At 44.6% G+C, this 18,497-nt stretch overlaps 1 protein-coding gene across 3 annotated transcripts in view; it reads left to right on the top strand.

The window, feature by feature from the left end:
- The window catches only part of itgb4 (integrin subunit beta 4), a 44,360-nt gene that overhangs the window by 23,379 nt on the left and 2,484 nt on the right, over positions 1-18,497 (top strand). For 2 of the 3 annotated variants that reach the window (XM_018097872.2, XM_002939974.5), the window contains 25 exons: positions 99-228; positions 526-645; positions 995-1,101; positions 1,340-1,373; positions 1,559-1,744; positions 2,124-2,227; positions 2,305-2,363; positions 2,454-2,477; positions 3,044-3,192; positions 3,282-3,461; positions 4,128-4,276; positions 5,526-5,733; positions 5,816-5,964; positions 7,904-8,084; positions 8,300-8,437; positions 8,629-8,811; positions 9,452-9,583; positions 9,865-10,059; positions 11,082-11,246; positions 15,249-15,365; positions 15,791-15,940; positions 16,138-16,326; positions 16,592-16,747; positions 16,840-17,004; positions 17,547-17,663. In XM_018097872.2, coding sequence (XP_017953361.1) covers positions 99-228; positions 526-645; positions 995-1,101; positions 1,340-1,373; positions 1,559-1,744; positions 2,124-2,227; positions 2,305-2,363; positions 2,454-2,477; positions 3,044-3,192; positions 3,282-3,461; positions 4,128-4,276; positions 5,526-5,733; positions 5,816-5,964; positions 7,904-8,084; positions 8,300-8,437; positions 8,629-8,811; positions 9,452-9,583; positions 9,865-10,059; positions 11,082-11,246; positions 15,249-15,365; positions 15,791-15,940; positions 16,138-16,326; positions 16,592-16,747; positions 16,840-17,004; positions 17,547-17,663 — 3,487 coding nt within the window. The remainder of the gene's footprint in view (positions 1-98; positions 229-525; positions 646-994; positions 1,102-1,339; positions 1,374-1,558; positions 1,745-2,123; positions 2,228-2,304; positions 2,364-2,453; positions 2,478-3,043; positions 3,193-3,281; positions 3,462-4,127; positions 4,277-5,525; positions 5,734-5,815; positions 5,965-7,903; positions 8,085-8,299; positions 8,438-8,628; positions 8,812-9,451; positions 9,584-9,864; positions 10,060-11,081; positions 11,247-15,248; positions 15,366-15,790; positions 15,941-16,137; positions 16,327-16,591; positions 16,748-16,839; positions 17,005-17,546; positions 17,664-18,497) is intronic. The other variant, XM_004918457.4, reaches the window with a different exon arrangement.

Here is an 18,497-nt window from a genome sequence, read left to right on the forward strand (position 1 = left end):
ATTTATCATTATTATATGCTAACATGGGCTGAATATATAGAACATTATTATGATACATTCGTGAGTGTTCATTTTCATCAATGCCATTTTATTGGTAGCGCCAACTGGGTGTGTGCGAAGACCTGCGGACGTGTGTGCAGTGCCAGGCCTGGGGAACTGGAGAGAAAAAGGGCACACAATGTGAAGCTTGTGAAATTAAGATTAAAATGGTGGATGAGCTGAAGAAAGGTAAGTGTCTGGCTTTGGTAACTACCCCTAGGAATTCCTACACATATATTACATTAATTGTAGGGGCAGGGGGAAATTGAAACCACAGCACAAGTACACTTCAGCTAACAGCGCCCTAGTTGGTCTGTGCTTTTTTTTCCATTTATGCCAGGCATTGCTAACATGTAAGCTTCATTCCCCTGCATCCCCCAACAGCCTTTAAGGGCCCCAGCTTTCCAGCTTTGTAATTGGTCCCCTCCAGTATAACGCCACCCTTCAAATTTCCATCGTTTATCTCATTTTCTTCTGTTGTGGCAGTGGATGAAAGAAGTGAAAACTGTACTTTCCGGGATGAAACAGATGACTGTACATATGAGTACTCAGTAGACCCTCACGCAGTGCAAGGAAACTACACTGTGCTGGTCAAGAACAAAAAAGGTAAACCTTTTAATTCTGCCCAGCTCTTTCGTAAACACTTCCCAGTTCTCCCAATAGTTATTTTACCCTAATATTCTCCTGCTAACTCTTCACTGTTACCCTGCCCACCCTATTGGGCGTCTTTTCATTTTCTCTTCTCACCTTTGCCAGTTCTGTAGCCACTACCATTCTTCTAATACACTGTAGGCTTTTCCTGTTTTCACTGGTCTATTTTAAACCATCTCTCCTTTCTGTTAATGCTGTGTTACCCAATGTATTTCCATTATCTCTGATTTCCCTCTATGTAATGAGAACCTTGTCTCTCCTCTTGACCTACCCATGCTAACCATGATGTCTCTTAATTCCACAGAATGTCCTCCTGGAGCCTTCCTCTGGCTTATCCCTCTACTCATCTTTCTGATGCTTCTCCTTGGGCTCTTGTTGCTCCTGTGCTGGAAATACTGTGCCTGTTGCAAGGTGAGAATGATATAGAATATAGTAGAAGCATGAAATGGAAGAAGAGAAGAAGCCCTCAGGATAATGGATGCTTATAGTAATGAAATGGGGCAGTAGTATAAAAACAATGAATGGTAATGGTATTGAGGAGATGAGGACAGCAGAGGGTAAACTCCAGAACATGTGGAGACACTGTGGGTCTTTTGTAACATATGTCTTCTGTTAATGGAAGAAGCTCATAAATATTTTTCTTTTTCAGGCTTGCTTGGCAATGCTTCCCTGCTGTGGACCAGGTAAGGGGTAAATTTAATTTGCAAATTCCAGCCCGGTAGTATTATGAATTCTGAGCCCTTATCCTTCTCTTAACTGTAACTAAATTCTTTAGTCAGCATGAAGTTCCACTGTGTAGCGGTATAGCCGTCTGTATTGTTCATTCAGTTCTGCTGCTCTTCCAGTCTGACTTCTGCCTCTCTTACAGGACGGACAGTGGGATTTAAAGAAGACCACTACATGTTAAGGCAAAGCCTGATGTCATCTGATTACCTGAATACCCCACTGGTGCGTTCTGGGAGCCTCAAGGGCGGGGACACTGTAAGATGGAAGATCGACAACAACGTGCACCGCCAACCACCCGCCCCTGGAACACTGAACCCCAAGGAGCTTGGTAGGTTTAAGAAAGCTGTGGGAGAACTTAGGAATTAGCATCCTATAATTAAGCATCTTAGTCCTTCAAGGATCAATAATCCCAGCAGTCTTTATGTGCACACATGGGTCTAGCAATGGATGTGTGGATATTCATTCCTGTTCCTCATACCTGTTTTCTACTATAAGCGATTGCTTGGATGCAATATATTAATGGAGAATGTACAGATACATCTGGTAGACATAACCAACTCAGCACGTCATTCATTTTAGTTAGAAAAAAGGTTCAGTTGGATACTTCAGCCTGCTCAATCTGTATTTGGTTTATGAAAATAATAGGTGAATGCAAAGAAAAGTTATAGAGAGTGAAAACAGTATCACCTTCTTTTTTTCCATGTAAGTCCCATATGGCGTCTCACTGCGTCTGGCCCGGCTGTTCACTGAGAACCTGTCCAAGCCTCAATCCCGTGAGTGTACCCAGCTGCGTCAGGAGGTGGAAGATTCGGTAAGTAGGGAAACACTCTTTATAAATTGCCCCCACAACCTTGCCTACTACTTCTCATTATATCCTTTCTTCTCCAGTTAAATGAGGTGTACAAGGTGATACCTGGAACCCACAAGGTGAAACAGACAGCTTTCAGGTTAGCTCCTGCCATTTATAAGCCTGTCCTGTTGGTTTTGTTACTAAAATGAGTCAAAGTAAACCCTTTTACTTTTTTTTTTCCATCCAGGCTTCAGTCCAATGCAGGAAAAAGGTATGACCCATATTGTTTCCTATACAGCTTAAAGGAGAAGGAAAGGCTAATAAAGAGTTAATCTCAAGCTGCAGCATACCTTCTATTCTCTCAATAGTGCCCTTAAGTCTCACCATATTTCTCCCATTCAGATGATCAGAAGCCAATAAGGAAGAAAAAATGCTGAGCTGTGTAAAGAAAGCTCCCATAATTCCTCACTCCTGCACCAAAAGCAAGACCAGTGTACATGCTCAGTTAGTTAGACTATGAGTCAGCTTCCTGCTGATTGGCTCAGATCCACATTCCTAAGGGGGGGAGTGAGTTCTTAGCATTCTTGAGGGAGGGGGGAGCAGAGAGCTGCGTGTCTCTGGCAGAGTAAAACAGACACAACAAATCTTTTGACAAAGGACTCAGTGCAGCGTTTCTGTGAGTGCTTATGGTTGTATTTACATAGACCTTTCTGAAAAAAGCTTACTTAGTCTTTACCTTTCTTTCTCCTTTAACTTTGAAGGCTTTTATCTTCTGTGGTGCTTCTTAATGCTCTCCCAATGCCCATCCTTACTGTTTCTTCTGTTTTCCCTTCCCAGACAGGATCACACTATTGCAGAAACCATCCTGATGGCTCCCCGGGAGGCTGAACCTGAGATTGTAAAGGTTACAGAGAAACATGTAACACAAGAGGCTTTCCAGGATATGAAGGTTGCCCCAGGTTACTATACAGTGACGTCAGACAGAGGTGAGGAACTGGTGTTTTTTATTTTTTCCTTCTCCCTCTGCGTCCCATGTCATTTGTCCATCTTTCTAACAAATCATTTCTGCTCCCAGATGCCCATGGACTTGTAGAGTTCCAGGAGGGAGTTGAATTGGTGGATGTCCGGGTTCCTCTCTTCATCAGGGAAGAGGATGATGATGAGAAGCAGTTGTTAGTGGAAGCTCTGGACGTTCCATCAGGAATTGCCCGTTTGGGGCGGAAACTGGTCAATATTACTATTATCAAAGAGCAAGGTGAGAGAGCAATGACTTCACAGACACGCTAATGTGGTCACTTTGGCTGTGGGCAGTGTTCCGCTCCGACAGACAGAAGAGAAGCCCAGTAATATTACTTTGTGTCCAGCATGAAGACCACCCAGTCATCAAACCTGGTAGCTTTTGAAAAGTGAAATATGTGAAACCCTTAAAAATTAAAGTGATTGCCAATGGGCATAGACCCAACTCTCTCACCAACTTACTAGTTGTAAACCACAACTGCTTACCATGGTTGTTATTGTCATCTTTGCCATCCAGTGACATCCCAAGTATATTACAGCAACAATATGTATGGAAAGTATCTGGCTTGTCTAAAGTGTAGCCACTTTCTTGACTGGTTTCTTCACCAGTGTATTTCCACTGGCAGAGAACACTGCCAACACTGCTTATTTATGGCAACTACCTGTCACTGCTGCTACCGGTGGTTTTTGGCACGAAGACACTCAAGTAAGTGCGCTTTAACCAAAATCCACCGGTACAAGTGGTGAAATCACATGACATTTAACTCATTGGCACAAACACCTTTAAGCTTTTCCTTCAACAGCCAGCAGAGAAACTATTAGGTATGATAATAGCATAACTCTATACAGTGTTGCGCTATCTTTTATTCTAATGTCACGTGCCTCCCATGCCGTTTTGTCTTAGCCAAGAGCATAGTGACGTTTGTGAAACCTGCCTACACCTACAGCCGACAGGAACAGGTTGCCCGTGTCCCAGTTTCTCGTGAGATCATCCAGAATGGAAAGACACAAGTTACATATCGTTCCAAGGACCTGACTGCTAGGGAGGGAAAGGTAAGGATGGCAATGGAAGAAACACAGATACTTGTGTATATAAACTTGTGGAAATCATAAAACTGGTACAGGTATAGGACCCGTTATCCAGAATGCTCGGGACCAAGGGTATTCCGGATAAGGGGTCTTTCCGTAATTTGAATCTCCATACCTTAAGTCTACTAAAAAATCAATAAAACATTAATTAAACTCAATAGGATTGTTTTGCATCCAATAAGGATTAATTACATCCTAGTTGGGATCAAGTACAAAGTACTGTTTTATTATTACAGAGAAAAGGGAATCATTTAACCATTAAATAAACCCAATAGGGCTGTTCTGCCCCCAATAAGGGGTAATTATATCTTAGTTGGGATCAAGTACAGGTACTGTTTTATTATTACAGAGAAAAGGGAATCATTTAACCATTAAATAAACCCAATAGGGCTGTTCTGCCCCCAATAAGGGGTAATTATATCTTAGTTGGGATCAAGTACAGGTACTGTTTTATTATTACAGAGAAAAGGGAATCATTTAACCATTAAATAAACCCAATAGGGCTGTTCTGCCCCCAATAAGGGGTAATTATATCTTAGTTGGGATCAAGTACAGGTACTGTTTTATTATTACAGAGAAAAGGGAATCATTTAACCATTAAATAAACCCAATAGGGCTGTTCTGCCCCCAATAAGGGGTAATTATATCTTAGTTGGGATCAAGTACAGGTACTGTTTTATTATTACAGAGAAAAGGGAATCATTTAACCATTAAATAAACCCAATAGGGCTGTTCTGCCCCCAATAAGGGGTAATTATATCTTAGTTGGGATCAAGTACAGGTACTGTTTTATTATTACAGAGAAAAGGGAATCATTTAAACATTAAATAAACCCAATAGGGCTGTTCTGCCCCAATAAGGGGTAATTATATCTTAGTTGGGATCAAGTACAGGTACTGTTTTATTATTACAGAGAAAAAGGAAATCAGGTTTAAAATTCTGAATCATTTGATTAAAATGGAGTCTATGGGACATGGGCTTTCCTTAATTCGGAGCTTTCTGGATAACGGGTTTCCGGATAAGGGATCCCATACCTGTATAAATTTGCTCTGGAGTGATAAGGTATAGCAAACAATCAGTAGTTACATATGATTAGTCAGTTGAAGTAATGAATTAATGAATCTGATTGGTTGCTAGAAATGACAAGCCTGGAGCATATTTTACACCCTGTTGGTATTCGTTGCTCAGTTCACTGTATCCCGTTTTCCCATAGGACTATACATTCTCAGAGGGGGAGCTCACCTTCCAGCCAGATGACACTCAATCAGAGATTCTAGTGCCTATACTCGGTCGTTCAGAAGTTGACACTCTGCTGGGAAATAAACAAGTCAAACAGTTCCTTCTAGAACTCAGTAATCCTAAGTATGGGGCCAAGATTGGCAAATACCCACAATGCACCATCACTATTGATGACACTGCAGGTAAGACAATGATCCAGGGGAACAGGGTGTGGAAAGTCTTGGGGGTGCAGGAAATAACTAAATTCCTTCTTTCCTCTACAAGATGTTATACAAAAGACAATGACAGTCCAGTCTGTTCAGTCCCCCCGTGGGAAGGTAGGTGCTCCTATCAACCTGAATGCCCAGGCCCTCAGCGCCAGGAAAATCCGACTCAACTGGATGCCGCCTCCTGGAAAACCCACAGGTTACAAGGTAAATAACTGGTTCCTGTCACCAGTTATTCACATTACAGTGACAGCAGTATGACTCTCAAACTTACTCATATGACTTGCCCATAGCAAACTAATATAAGTATATGAAAGTGTGTTGTTACCCCTTACATCCTTGCTTGGTCGACCTTGCCACCAATCCCCCCGATCATGGCTACTTGCCCCAATGTCTGTGGTGATGGGTTTTTACACATTTCTGAGCTCCAGTCCCCCTGTTGCGGTGCATCTGCCTCCCTTAGCTCATAACAAGGTTTCAGGTATATAAAAACACTGAATTTCAGTCATCCGGCAGAGTTTACTAGAATTCCTAGAGCAGCAAATAATAATAAACAAATCAGATTGCCTTCAGGCTGGGCTTCCAGGAATATGTAGGGGAGTTAATAAGCACTCCCCTTGACTCCCCATTCCCAGAGTTTAAGAAGCATTGTTATAATTGTATGATAACACAACAGCAAGGCTATGATTTGTGACACAGAGGGTTGTGACCAGGCATTCTGAAACAATGGCAACAACATGAAACTATAAACTGCCTTTTAAGCCTCAGCCCTTCCTCTGATATGATAAATAAATGTCTGTGCTTGTGTCCAGATTTTAATGGAGCTCAACTGGTGTTCTACACATCACTTGCTGGAAACATGAATCACCACCTTCCTGGATTTTTTTCCTTTCCAAACTCCGGTTTGGCTGTGCTGGCAACAGATTCATTGTTTGCTCAGTAATCTCTGTGGGTTTTGTCTTCTAAACTCTGAATTATAGCAGGGTGACCGTTACATCAATGTTTGTCTGTAACCTTACTATGAGCTAAGCAGCTCTAGGCAAGCCCCTCTGACTGCCCACTTCCCAAGGACAGGGTTTACCCCATTTCCTTCTCATAGGACCATCTGTCTATATATCTGTAACCTTGTTATGGGCTAAGGGGGCCCAGTCTGAAGGCCAGTTAGGGGGGGATTTGGGGTGAGTGCTTATTTGTGCCCTGGGTACCCCTGAAACTATAGCGGGGTGACTGTTACCCCAATGTTTCTATATATCTGTAACCTTGTTATGGGCTAAGGGGGCCCAGTCTGAAGGCCAGTTAGGGGGGATTTGGGGTGAGTGCTTATTTGTGCCCTGGGTACCCCTGGAACTATAGCAGGGTGACTGTTACCCCAATGTTTCTATATATCTGTAACCTTGTTATGGGCTAAGGGGGCCCAGTCTGAAGGCCAGTTAGGGGGGGATTTGGGGTGAGTGCTTATTTGTGCCCTGGGTACCCCTGGAACTATAGCGGGGTGACTGCTACCCCAATGTTTCTATATATCTGTAACCTTGTTATGGGCTAAGGGGGCCCAGCCTGAAGGCCAGTTAGGGGGGGATTTGGGGTCAGTGCTTATTTGTGCCCTGGGTACCCCTGGAACTATAGCAGGGTGACTGTTACCCCAATGTTTCTATATATCTGTAACCTTGTTATGGGCTAAGGGGGCCCAGCCTGAAGGCCAGTTAGGGGGGGGATTTGGGGTGAGTGCTTATTTGTGCCCTGGGTACCCCTGGAACTATAGCAGGGTGACTGTTAGCCCAATGTTTCTATATATCTGTAACCTTGTTATGGGCTAAGGGGGCCCAGCCTGAAGGCCAGTTAGGGGGGGATTTGGGGTGAGTGCTTATTTGTGCCCTGGGTACCCCTGGAACTATAGCAGGGTGACTGTAACCCCAATGTTTCTATATATCTGTAACCTTGTTATGGGCTAGGGGGGCCCAGCCTGAAGGCCAGTTAGGGGGGGATTTGGGGTAAGTGCTTATTAGCTACCCCTGGAACTAGGTGAAATTAGAGTTGTGTGTTTATTTTCTACCCTTAGTACCAATGTAAATATACTGGTCACAAAAATATCCCTATAATTCATCTGCATAGCACCGCAGGCAAAAAATAATGTGGCTGTTTTCTGTAGGTGCGTTACTGGATTCAAGGAGATTCCGAGTCAGATGCGACTGTGGTGGATACAAATGTGCCCTCTGCAGAGCTGGTCAATCTGTACCCCTACTGTGACTACGAGATGCGGGTATGCGCATACAATGCTCAAGAGGAGGGTCCCTTCACTGACATAGTCACCTGCCAGACCTTGGAGGAAGGTAAGTTGTACGCTATGTGCTATAAAGCAGGCAAGGGCAAATGGCTTTTCCAGATATGATTAAAATACAACTTCTAGTTACCCCCTGACAGCCTGCCACTTGCTCACGTCTGGACTAATTCATTCCCAGGTAGTGCTTAAATAACAATATCTGCACTCATTGCATGATATCCCTCTCCTCCATTGCTTATTTCTGTACATTTGACTTTTGCACAGCACCCAGTGAACCCGGCCGCCTCGCCTTTAACGTCATTTCAAGCACAGTGACGCAGCTGAGTTGGGCAGAGCCAGCTGAAACCAATGGTGAAATCACAGCGTATGAGGTCACCTACGGAATGGTCAACGAGGACAACAGTAAGATGGCTGCTCCCCCACTTCCTGTCTAGTCTCCATATCTTATCCTGAACTAGATTTATGAACAAATAGCACTATAGACTAAAGTTTAATTCTCCATTACTCAGATCCCCCTAATAATGGTTCTTTTTTGAGATTTGAATATGTATGGCTCTACTTCCTGCGACTTACATTTTTATCTTTACTGGCAGAACCCATTGGGCCCACGAAGAAAGTCCTGATTAATGATTCAAAGAAGCGCATGGTTCTAATTGAAAACCTACGAGAATCCCAGCCATACCGATACACTGTGAGAGCCTGCAACAAAGCTGGGTGGGGGCCAGAGAGAGATGCCACCATGAACCTAGCTACCCAACCCACCCGCCCAATGTCTAGTGAGTAGCAAAACTACTAAATAAATTGGGCAGTACAACACAGGAACCTACCTTTATTACAGCAGTGATTTTGCCCTCTTTGAGCCCGATATACAAGCATCTCCACAGTGTTTTTAAGTAATGAAAACAACATTATTAGAACCCAACACTTGTATACACAATGTCACAATCCAATAAGGTCCTGGACCAAATATTTATTATACCATAGTTGTCCCACCCCCCAATCTGAATTGATGCCACATGATATAGATATGTGTGGGTTGGGGTTGGCCCAGGGATGTTAAGTTACACTTTGGATGAAAACAGCATTGTCACATGTCCAATGAGATAAAACCATTATTGACCAATTAACTACAGACCACAGTAGAGGAACAATACCTGGGATAGATGCAGGGCCCCCTAAACCGGAAGTATAATGCTTCAAGTCTGCTTAGGTGGGCGAGTAACCCAGCAGCGGCGGAAAGCCTAGGATAAACAAAAAATGAAGTAAGAGGGGACATTTGTAATTTGATTCCAGATGGACCTGTGTATAGAAATATATATCTCATTAGGGAAAAAAAAGCATTGGATGCCTTCTGGATGCTGTATTGCAACAATTGTGACTACAGTAAAAGCAGCCCCTCCTGTCTTTTCTCCACAGTTCCCATTATCCCTGATGCTCCCATTATTGATGCTGAAGCTGGGGAAGAATATGACAGTTACCTGATGTACAGCACCGATGTCCTGCGCTCTCCAGTTGGCAGCAAGAGACCCAGTGTGTCCGACGAGTCAGGTAAGGATGCCCCCAAGCATAGCATAGAGTCTAGGGGACAGGGAGGGGGGCTTTAGATAAATAGGTATGTTGCAATCCTCTCTGGTGCTGTTGTGGTTGTCCATTATGGTGGACATAATACAAAGACCAGGTGCAAGGATGCAATGAACTGCAGACCCCTTCTGCTGGCTGTTAGCACCCACACACTAAGGTTCTAGTTAGTAGAACTCTGCTGCTTCACCCTGCCCTCGTTCCTCCACTCTGTGCCCCTCTCCATCTAAGCCACACCATGTCCCCTGAAGGCCAGCGCTGGAAGTATGTCCCTCTCCTGGGCTCGGAGATGGACCTGCGGCGGGTCACCTGGAAGCTACCCGTAGAGGTCATACCACGCCTGTCCGTCAGCAGCGGCCTGTCCACTGACAACGAGAGCTTGCTGGACCAGCCTTTGACTACCAGCTCACTGACGAGGAAAGGGACCATGCGAGCAACCCCAGAAGGTGACAGAAGGAAGATAGGGATCCTTTTTCCTATTGCCCTTTCCCCCTGCCATCAGTGTAATGTGCTAACAGCCTGTATGGGGATCTGGTGTAGCCTGCATGGTGCTTACAGGGTGTGCTTTACTGCTTCAAGGTTAAGCTAATGACTGTCTGGGACACTTTGAGGTGGCTGCTCATTCACATTTACATTTGGGCATTATTGTACAGTGTTGCAGAATATGTTGGCACTATTAATACATGTTCATAATAATGATAAATTAAAATAAGTAGAAGCCTTCAGGCTTAAAATGCAGACAAGGACCCTATATGAATCACCTATTCCCCAATACAGGATAACAAGTAACATGCAACAATGCAAACTATTTAGATTCGTCCCAATTCAACCTTTTATTCCGCAATTCAGCCAGTTCTTTAGTCCAGGGGTCCCCAACCGCCGGGCCGCGGACCAGTTCCGGGCAGTGGGTCGCAGCCCCCCCCAGCGCGTTGCATGTATTACGCGCCGCGACCGCACCCCTCCCCTCTGCCTCCGGTCCGTGGAAATTTTTTTTTGCCTCCTACCGGCCCGTGGTGCTAACAAGGTTGTGGCCAAATCCTTAGAGCAATGGCCCACGGGAAGATTAGTTGCCCGCAGTTAATCTCAGCTACCACGGGCATCTCACCGATATGCCTTCCCACCAGCAATAATGTGAATTGACGGTGGGAAGGCACATATGCTTTTCCACCAGTGATTCACTTTATTGCCGGTGGGAAGGCATTTTGAGGAGATGAGTTGCTGCGGGAGCCAGGATTAACCATGGGCAACTAATCTCCCTGTGGGCCATTGCCCTTAGTATACAGCCACTGAAGTGTAGGAGAAAAAAGAAAGGTTTTAACAGTAATAGCACCTTTGGTATTGGGAAACATTATATAATGATGATCCATTAGCATCTTCTAATCTCCCTTGTATGTCACCCTTTTATATATTGGCTGCATGTCAGACTTCTTGTTTACTGTAGAGCTCTCATTGTTTTTCTCTCCATTAGAGCAATTAATTAACGGACGCACAGAATTCTCCTTCTCGGGCGGCAGTCTCAACCGTTCCATGGTATCAGGGTACCAGCAACTCAGCCCGCACGTGCAAAATGAAAGCTACAGGTTTGGTAGCAGCAGTTCCCAGCATACATCCACAACGGTCATATCAGGGCAAGGTGAGAAAGGGGGTCGGAAGGGTTCAATTCATGTGTATTTTTTATAAACCCTATTTCAACACATACTTCATCCCAGTCTCATTGTGTAGCGTTGCCATCACATCCGTTTAATACAGGTCTCTAATACGCAGCAGCTGGGCTGGAGGCTCTCCTGTAGTACTGAACGTCCTGTTAAAAAATGAAAGGTAATCTGTGGGAGATGCTTTTTGAAGCCCCTGCAGAAGTGCCAACTTGTGCAATGTTCTTAATTTGTTTCTTACAGCCACATATGAAATCTACTTCCTGCACCACTAATCTGCAATTGGCACATGTGTATGCTGCAGACTGCGATAAACAGCCTTGCAACATACACCTGGCCATGAAGGATGAAGATTTTACATGTGGCTGGTATTAAAGGGGTGATGTGGCAACTTTACTCTTCTCATTTACCACGGTTTCTACAAACTCTCCATTCCGTCTCTGTCTTCCCCTGTCTGTAACACCATTTGGTCTCCTGTCCCTTCCTCACAGTCTCCCGCTGTCTTTTTTTCCTGCCCTTCCCGCAGAGCGGGTTGGTGGGCCCCTGCCGCCCGTGCAGGAGTACCCTGAGAGAAGATTTTCAGGGGCACAGGTGATGGGTTTCAATGGCACATGCAGAATCCGGGAAACAATAATCATGGCTGAATATCCCAGAAGCACACTCCTGGGAATAGGTACCATGGAATTATGTCATCCTCATGCTGATTGGTCATTGCTTCAGTGGATGCTCAACCCCAACCCCCTGAATCCCCTATCAGTTTGATCCAACCTCTTGGCTAGAAAATGTGCTGCATCAAATAATAATACTCAGTACATTTAGGCAAGAATCTTCAAATTTTGGCTTCCTAGCTATTATATGACTACATACTACAGGGTTAATGCATACTGGGAGTTGTATTCCAACAAGATAAAGGGATTGAAGGATAAGAAATATGGTATTATAGCAATTTTGTTGTGTGTTTGCATGTACAGTAACTATTAAGAAGATATAAAGGCAGCCTGGCTGATGTTTATTCTAGAGTTGGCCACTAGAGGGAGATTTTGCTCCACTGCTTCCTTCTCAATTTCGTTGAGTATGCATGCAATGTGAATACCCCAGTGAGCTTTTTCAGATTGGACCCAAAATTGGCAGGTATGTCATGTGGGGCCTAGTAAATGTAGGGGGGCCTGGCTTGCATCAGAAGTATCCAAATGGGTGTAGGTGGCCTCAACGCCTTACAGCAACTTGGGTTCAAGCAGTGTCGGATTGGCCCACAGGGATACCAGGAAAATTCCCGGAGGTCCAAGGTGTCAGTGGGCCCTCCTGCTTCTAGCCATTCCTGCACTGGTACAGCTGGGGTGTTTGCTACAGAAACCCTACTATAGTTTATATAAATACCCTGCTGTGTAGCCCCGGGGGCAGCCATTCCTGCACTGGTACAGCTGGGGTGTTTGCTACAGAAACCCTACTATAGTTTATATAAATACCCCGCTGTGTAGCCCCGGGGGCAGCCATTCCTGCACTGGTACAGCTGGGGTGTTTGCTACAGAAACCCTACTATAGTTTATATAAATACCCCGCTGTGTAGCCCCGGGGGCAGCCATTCCTACACTGGTACAGCTGGGGTGTTTGCTACAGAAACCCTACTATAGTTTATATAAATACCCCGCTGTGTAGCCCCGGGGGCAGCCATTCCTGCACTGGTACAGCTGGGGTGTTTGCTACAGAAACCCTACTATAGTTTATATAAATACCCCGCTGTGTAGCCCCGGGGGCAGCCATTCCTGCACCGGTACAGCTGGGGTGTTTGCTACAGAAACCCTACTATAGTTTATATAAATACCCCGCTGTGTAGCCCCGGGGGCAGCCATTCCTGCACTGGTACAGCTGGGGTGTTTGCTACAGAAACCCTACTATAGTTTATATAAATACCCCGCTGTGTAGCCCCGGGGGCAGCCATTCCTGCACCGGTACAGCTGGGGTGTTTGCTACAGAAACCCTACTATAGTTTATATAAATACCCCGCTGTGTAGCCCCGGGGGCAGCCATTCCTGCACTGGTACAGCTGGGGTGTTTGCTACAGAAACCCTACTATAGTTTATATAAATACCCCGCTGTGTAGCCCCGGGGGCAGCCATTCCTGCACTGGTACAGCTGGAGTGTTTGCTACAGAAACCCTACTATAGTTTATATAAATACCCCGCTGTGTAGCCCCGGGGGGCAGCCATTCCTACACTGGTACAGCTGGGGTGTTTGCTACAGAAACCCTACTATAGTTTATATAAATACCCCGCTGTGTAGCCCCGGGGGCAGCCATTCCTGCACTGGTACAGCTGGGGTGTTTGTTACAGAAACCCTACTATAGTTTATATAAATACCATGCTGTGTAGCCCCGGGGGCAGCCATTCCTGCACTGGTACAGCTGGGGTGTTTGCTACAGAAACCCTACTATAGTTTATATAAATACCATGCTGTGTAGCCCTGGGGGCAGCCATTCAAGCTGTAAAAAAGGAGAAAAGGCACAGGTTACATAGCAGATAACAGATAAGCGCTGTAGTAACCTGCGCCTTTTCTTCTTTGAATGGCTGCCCCCGGGGCTACACAGCAGCTTTGTTTATATAAACTATAGTAGGGTTTCCGAGGCAAACACACAACATTTACTTTTACTGTAATCACTTTTAAACACTATTGTTTTATGGTGTTACTGTTCCTTTAACACCACCAATCATATATTTAGAATGCTGGCTTTTAAGGTATGATTGTTGGGTGGGTGAAATCTGCTGAAATAATATGAAAGATACTTAGTATTATTATTATAGAATGCAGCACAATTGTGGTCAAGGGGGTATATTGCATGAATCACTCCTATTACCCAGCTGCCATCAGAGGATTTGGAAGTACATGCGATGTGTGTGTGTATTATACTGAAATGCACATCAGACCCACTGAACTTAATCTCCTTGCCTGGCTAAATAATCTCTCCTGAACCTTACGCTCGGCTGTTCCACCCCCTTATCCCACTGCCAGAGAGACAACTCATTGCTGGTATCTCTGGCCTGGAGGGGGATTTAACCTAAACTGCTATAACCATCATATACTGTCACCTTGGCCTGGGCATGCATGTGGTCCAGTCTTATCCAGCCATGCAATACCTGAAAATAAAGGGGTGGGTTTCCCTACAGTAGGTGGGATCACAAACTTTAGAAGCTGAAAGCCACAAGAGCAGGAACATATAATACAGATTTGAAATCAGTAACCGCCTTAAAGAATTAGAGCTGAACCTTTGTTTGCTCTGGGTGGCAAGTGCTCTACATAAAAATGTAGGTTAGGAAATGATTAGAGTAGTAGAAAAGATTCCATTAAGGGCTGTGGCACACGGGGAGATTAGTCGGCTGCGGCAAATCTCACTTGTCGCGGGCAACTAATCTCCCCGATATGCCATTCCACCGTCGATAATGTAAATCGTTGGTGGGATGGCATACGCAGCACCGAAATTGGCTCGAGAGGCAACTTCGGTGATCGCGGTGCCGTGTATGCCACAGGGAAATTTGTCGCCCTCGCCAAATCTTCCTTGTCACGGGCGACTCATCTCCCCGATGTGACATCCCACCGGCGAAAAAGTGCCACAGCCCTAAGAAATGTAAAGAGAAAAAAAGTCCAGACTTTGAGAAATTCTGCTTCACATCATTGATCTCCCCTTTAGGACAACATTTTCAGACCACAAGGGGGCACTTGTTTTCGGCACTTTGTTCAGAAGCTGAATGTAAATAGATGAAAACCAATAGCCTTCTTTAGGTTACCTCTAGTCCTGAGCAAGATAACAGAATTTAGTCATTTTCTAGAAGGTGGGAATAATTAAAGGGAAATAAAAAAAACGAGAAGGTGTTTATAAAGTTACGAGCAGTTTAATGTAGGGAGTACACCTCACAAGTGGAAGGTTAAAATTGTGTATTTTCCCTTTCCTAAACTTCCTGTTTGGTCCTTCTCGCTTTCTCTACAAACAGGCTCATCAGGGCAGAACAGACTGGGGCTCCCCCCATTGGTGTTAGGAGGAGGAAGGGGACGAACCCACTCAGAGGATGTGAGGGATGCTCTGACAAGCTTGGATGTGGCCATACAGGGTGAGTCTGCCTTCTTCAGCTGGCCACAAACGTTTAGATTTTAGTCTTCTTCCAACGAGCATTCGGATATCGGTTGTACGTTTAGATGCAACGATCTAAAACTAACATTCAGACTGAAATTGTAGGATAAAGCCCTAAAAATAACAACTGGGAGGATGTTCTGAATATGAAATAGTTGGCGTCACCCACTGTACGAAGGTAACTCCCACTGTAGATTCCCCAAGGATACTGTCCGATACACAATACATGCGTCCATTTTATCTTTATCCAACCAAAGTTTTCCAACCTGACCAAGCAAAAAAAACAACCGATCTTTATCGGGTCTGAAAATCGTATTATCGGTATGTGTATGGCCAGCTTTAGCCAACCAAGCTTATGGTTGCCTCTTAATGGAATCCAATTTTCACCATATCCTCTTGTTACAGATACACGTCTCTCCCCGGGAATCCCGGATACCCCTACCCGTCTGGTATTCTCAGCTCTGGGACCCACCTCCCTAAAGGTCAGTTGGCAGGAGCCGCAATGCGAAAGAGAAGTTCTGGGATACAAAGTGCATTATCAACTACTGCATGGAGGTAAGTATCAAATTATAGACATCATAATACAAACTTGGAGTGAAGTCTCATTGAATGTGTTACTCATATTAGGATTAATACTTGAATTTTTTCCCCTTCTATCCATTGCTTCTGCTATGTACTCGCCCAACCCAGCAATGGCATCATATCTAATATCTCATGATTAGCACAATGACCTAATTCATCTCTCTGTCCAGGTGAATTAAGGACCATCGACATTACAAACCCACGGGAGAACTCAGTAGTGGTGGAAGACTTGCTTCCTAACCACTCGTACATGTTCCGTGTGAAGGCACAAAGCGTTGAGGGCTGGGGGCCCGAAAGAGAAGGCGTTATCACTATCGAATCACAGGTGGATCCTCAGAGTCCACTCAGCCCTGTTCCAGGTACCTTAATTACATCATAGACTAGCACTATACCTACCTATAACCCTATAAGATCAGTTAATATGCTTGCATAAACCTCTATGCATCTCAGGTTAGCCTTGTACCACATTAACTAGTTCACTATTTTGGCCCTACTAGTTCATATTTATCTCAGCTGAGACAAGCAATATGACAACTCTCCATATCTATCTATCTATCTATCTATCTATCTATCCATCCCAAGACTGTTAAGATTGATGTTTGGATATTTGTCTTTTCTTGGCAGGGTCTCCATTCACCCTAAGCACCCCCAGTGCTCCTGGACCACTGGTTTTCACAGCTCTGGCCCCTGACTCCCTGCAGTTAAGTTGGGTGAGACCCCGAAAGCCTAATGGAACAATTCTGGGGTACATGATCACTTGCGAGATGTTGCATGGAGGAGGTAAGTGCACACCGCACTGGTTGATATGATATATCTAGAACAATATGCAATTAATATAAGGCATTGTAACCTATTCTTTGCTTCTGCTCCAGGGGAACCACGAACGATCTATGTTGAAGGTGACAAACCCGAGACTTCCCTGACGGTTCCTTTCCTAAATGAAAATCTGCCCTATAAATTTAAGGTCCAGGCGAAAACCACACAGGGTTTTGGACCAGAACGGGAAGGGATAATTACTATTGAATCTCAAGATGGAGGTGAGAATGGAAATTTGGCATTTAATAAATTAATCAAAAAATGCAATCATGGTTTGATTCTAAATTTCGAAAGACATGTATATTTCCTCGTAGTTGTGTAATTTTATCTACCTTCTTCCTGTCATAAATCACCAATCCAGTCATATGTTATGGCACATTCCAATTTTTGTTTTCCAGTAGGTAAATCAATCCTTGAATTTGGCGCCCCCTAGTGATTTAGCCTTTCCTTCTCCTTTAAAAAGTATGCAGAGGCAGGATACACAAAATGACAGTACTTTTAAATAGTTAGCATCTATACCTTGTTAGTGCCTCAGACATTCTAGGACTGGGCCTGCCCATAGATAGGTGTTATTGTATTAGTCAACAGATACCGCACTCTTCAAGTCAATCTTCTGAAGATTCTCTTCACTGGTGCATGCCATTTGTTTCATTTCCATTTAGCACCTTGTGTAGCAAAGGCTCTTCTGCCTTCTTTTCACTTCTTCTTCTGTACAAGGGGGGCTTGCCCTACACCGTCTCTCACTCCCTACTGTCTTGCACAGGAAACTTTTCTCAGTTTGGAACACAACAGATCACACGCCGAGAGGTGTTCAATATGCCAGGAGAATATACTCAAAGCAGCATCACTCAATCCAACATAACAGAACCCTTCTTTTCAGGTAAGAGAACTGTAGTATTTGTATTCAGAGGTTCAAGTATTCATACATACTCCTTAGTGAGAGTTTTAACTCTCATATATGGTTTTCAAGTTTGGGGAATCTGGGGAGTCAACCTGCACTCAAGAGTGGGTCGGGGTGTCAAATTACAGTGTGTGTTAAAGCGATGTCGCCAAGCGAGCAGATCTTCACCCGATATCCCCACCAACGGGTGGGCGATATCGGGTAACATGTAGGCGAATTCGATCAAATTCTAAAGGCGGCAATGGGGCAGTCGGTTCAGGAACCACATCAACGAACCGATACAGTCCCCGATCCGACTGAATTTTCTAACCTGGCCAATCGATATCTGCCCAATTTCAGGCCAGATATTGGTCGGCCAGGCCCCTCATTTCTGCCCTTACACTGGCCGATAAGCTGTCGAATCGGTCCAAGGGACCGATATCGGAAGCTACAATCGGCCCGTGTATGGGGACCTTTAGTATAGGAAGTTATCTCTGAATCCTAATCTAAAGGAAAAAAGGTTATGGGGCCCAGTGCAGCAGTGTTCAAATTGTATTTATTTTTGCTGTGGGGCCTGGTAAGTTCTAGTTATTCCGCTGTCTCTTTACCAGTGTCAGACCCCATTAAAAGGGTTATGGTGGTTTTCCTGTTTCTGAGACACGCCGGAGACAACTCTATGGGAAATGGGAACAGGGGTTATCCCAGCACAACTTACCTTAACTGCAGAGGGATGCATTTACATTTCACTAAAATTCCCAACAAGAGTCAGGGATGTAGGATGGCATGATGGACTACCAATTGTGGCTCTAATATTTTCCCTAATTTCCTCCGCAG

Source organism: Xenopus tropicalis, chromosome 10, assembly GCF_000004195.4.
Source record: "Xenopus tropicalis strain Nigerian chromosome 10, UCB_Xtro_10.0, whole genome shotgun sequence".
Lineage (NCBI taxonomy): Eukaryota > Metazoa > Chordata > Amphibia > Anura > Pipidae > Xenopus > Xenopus tropicalis.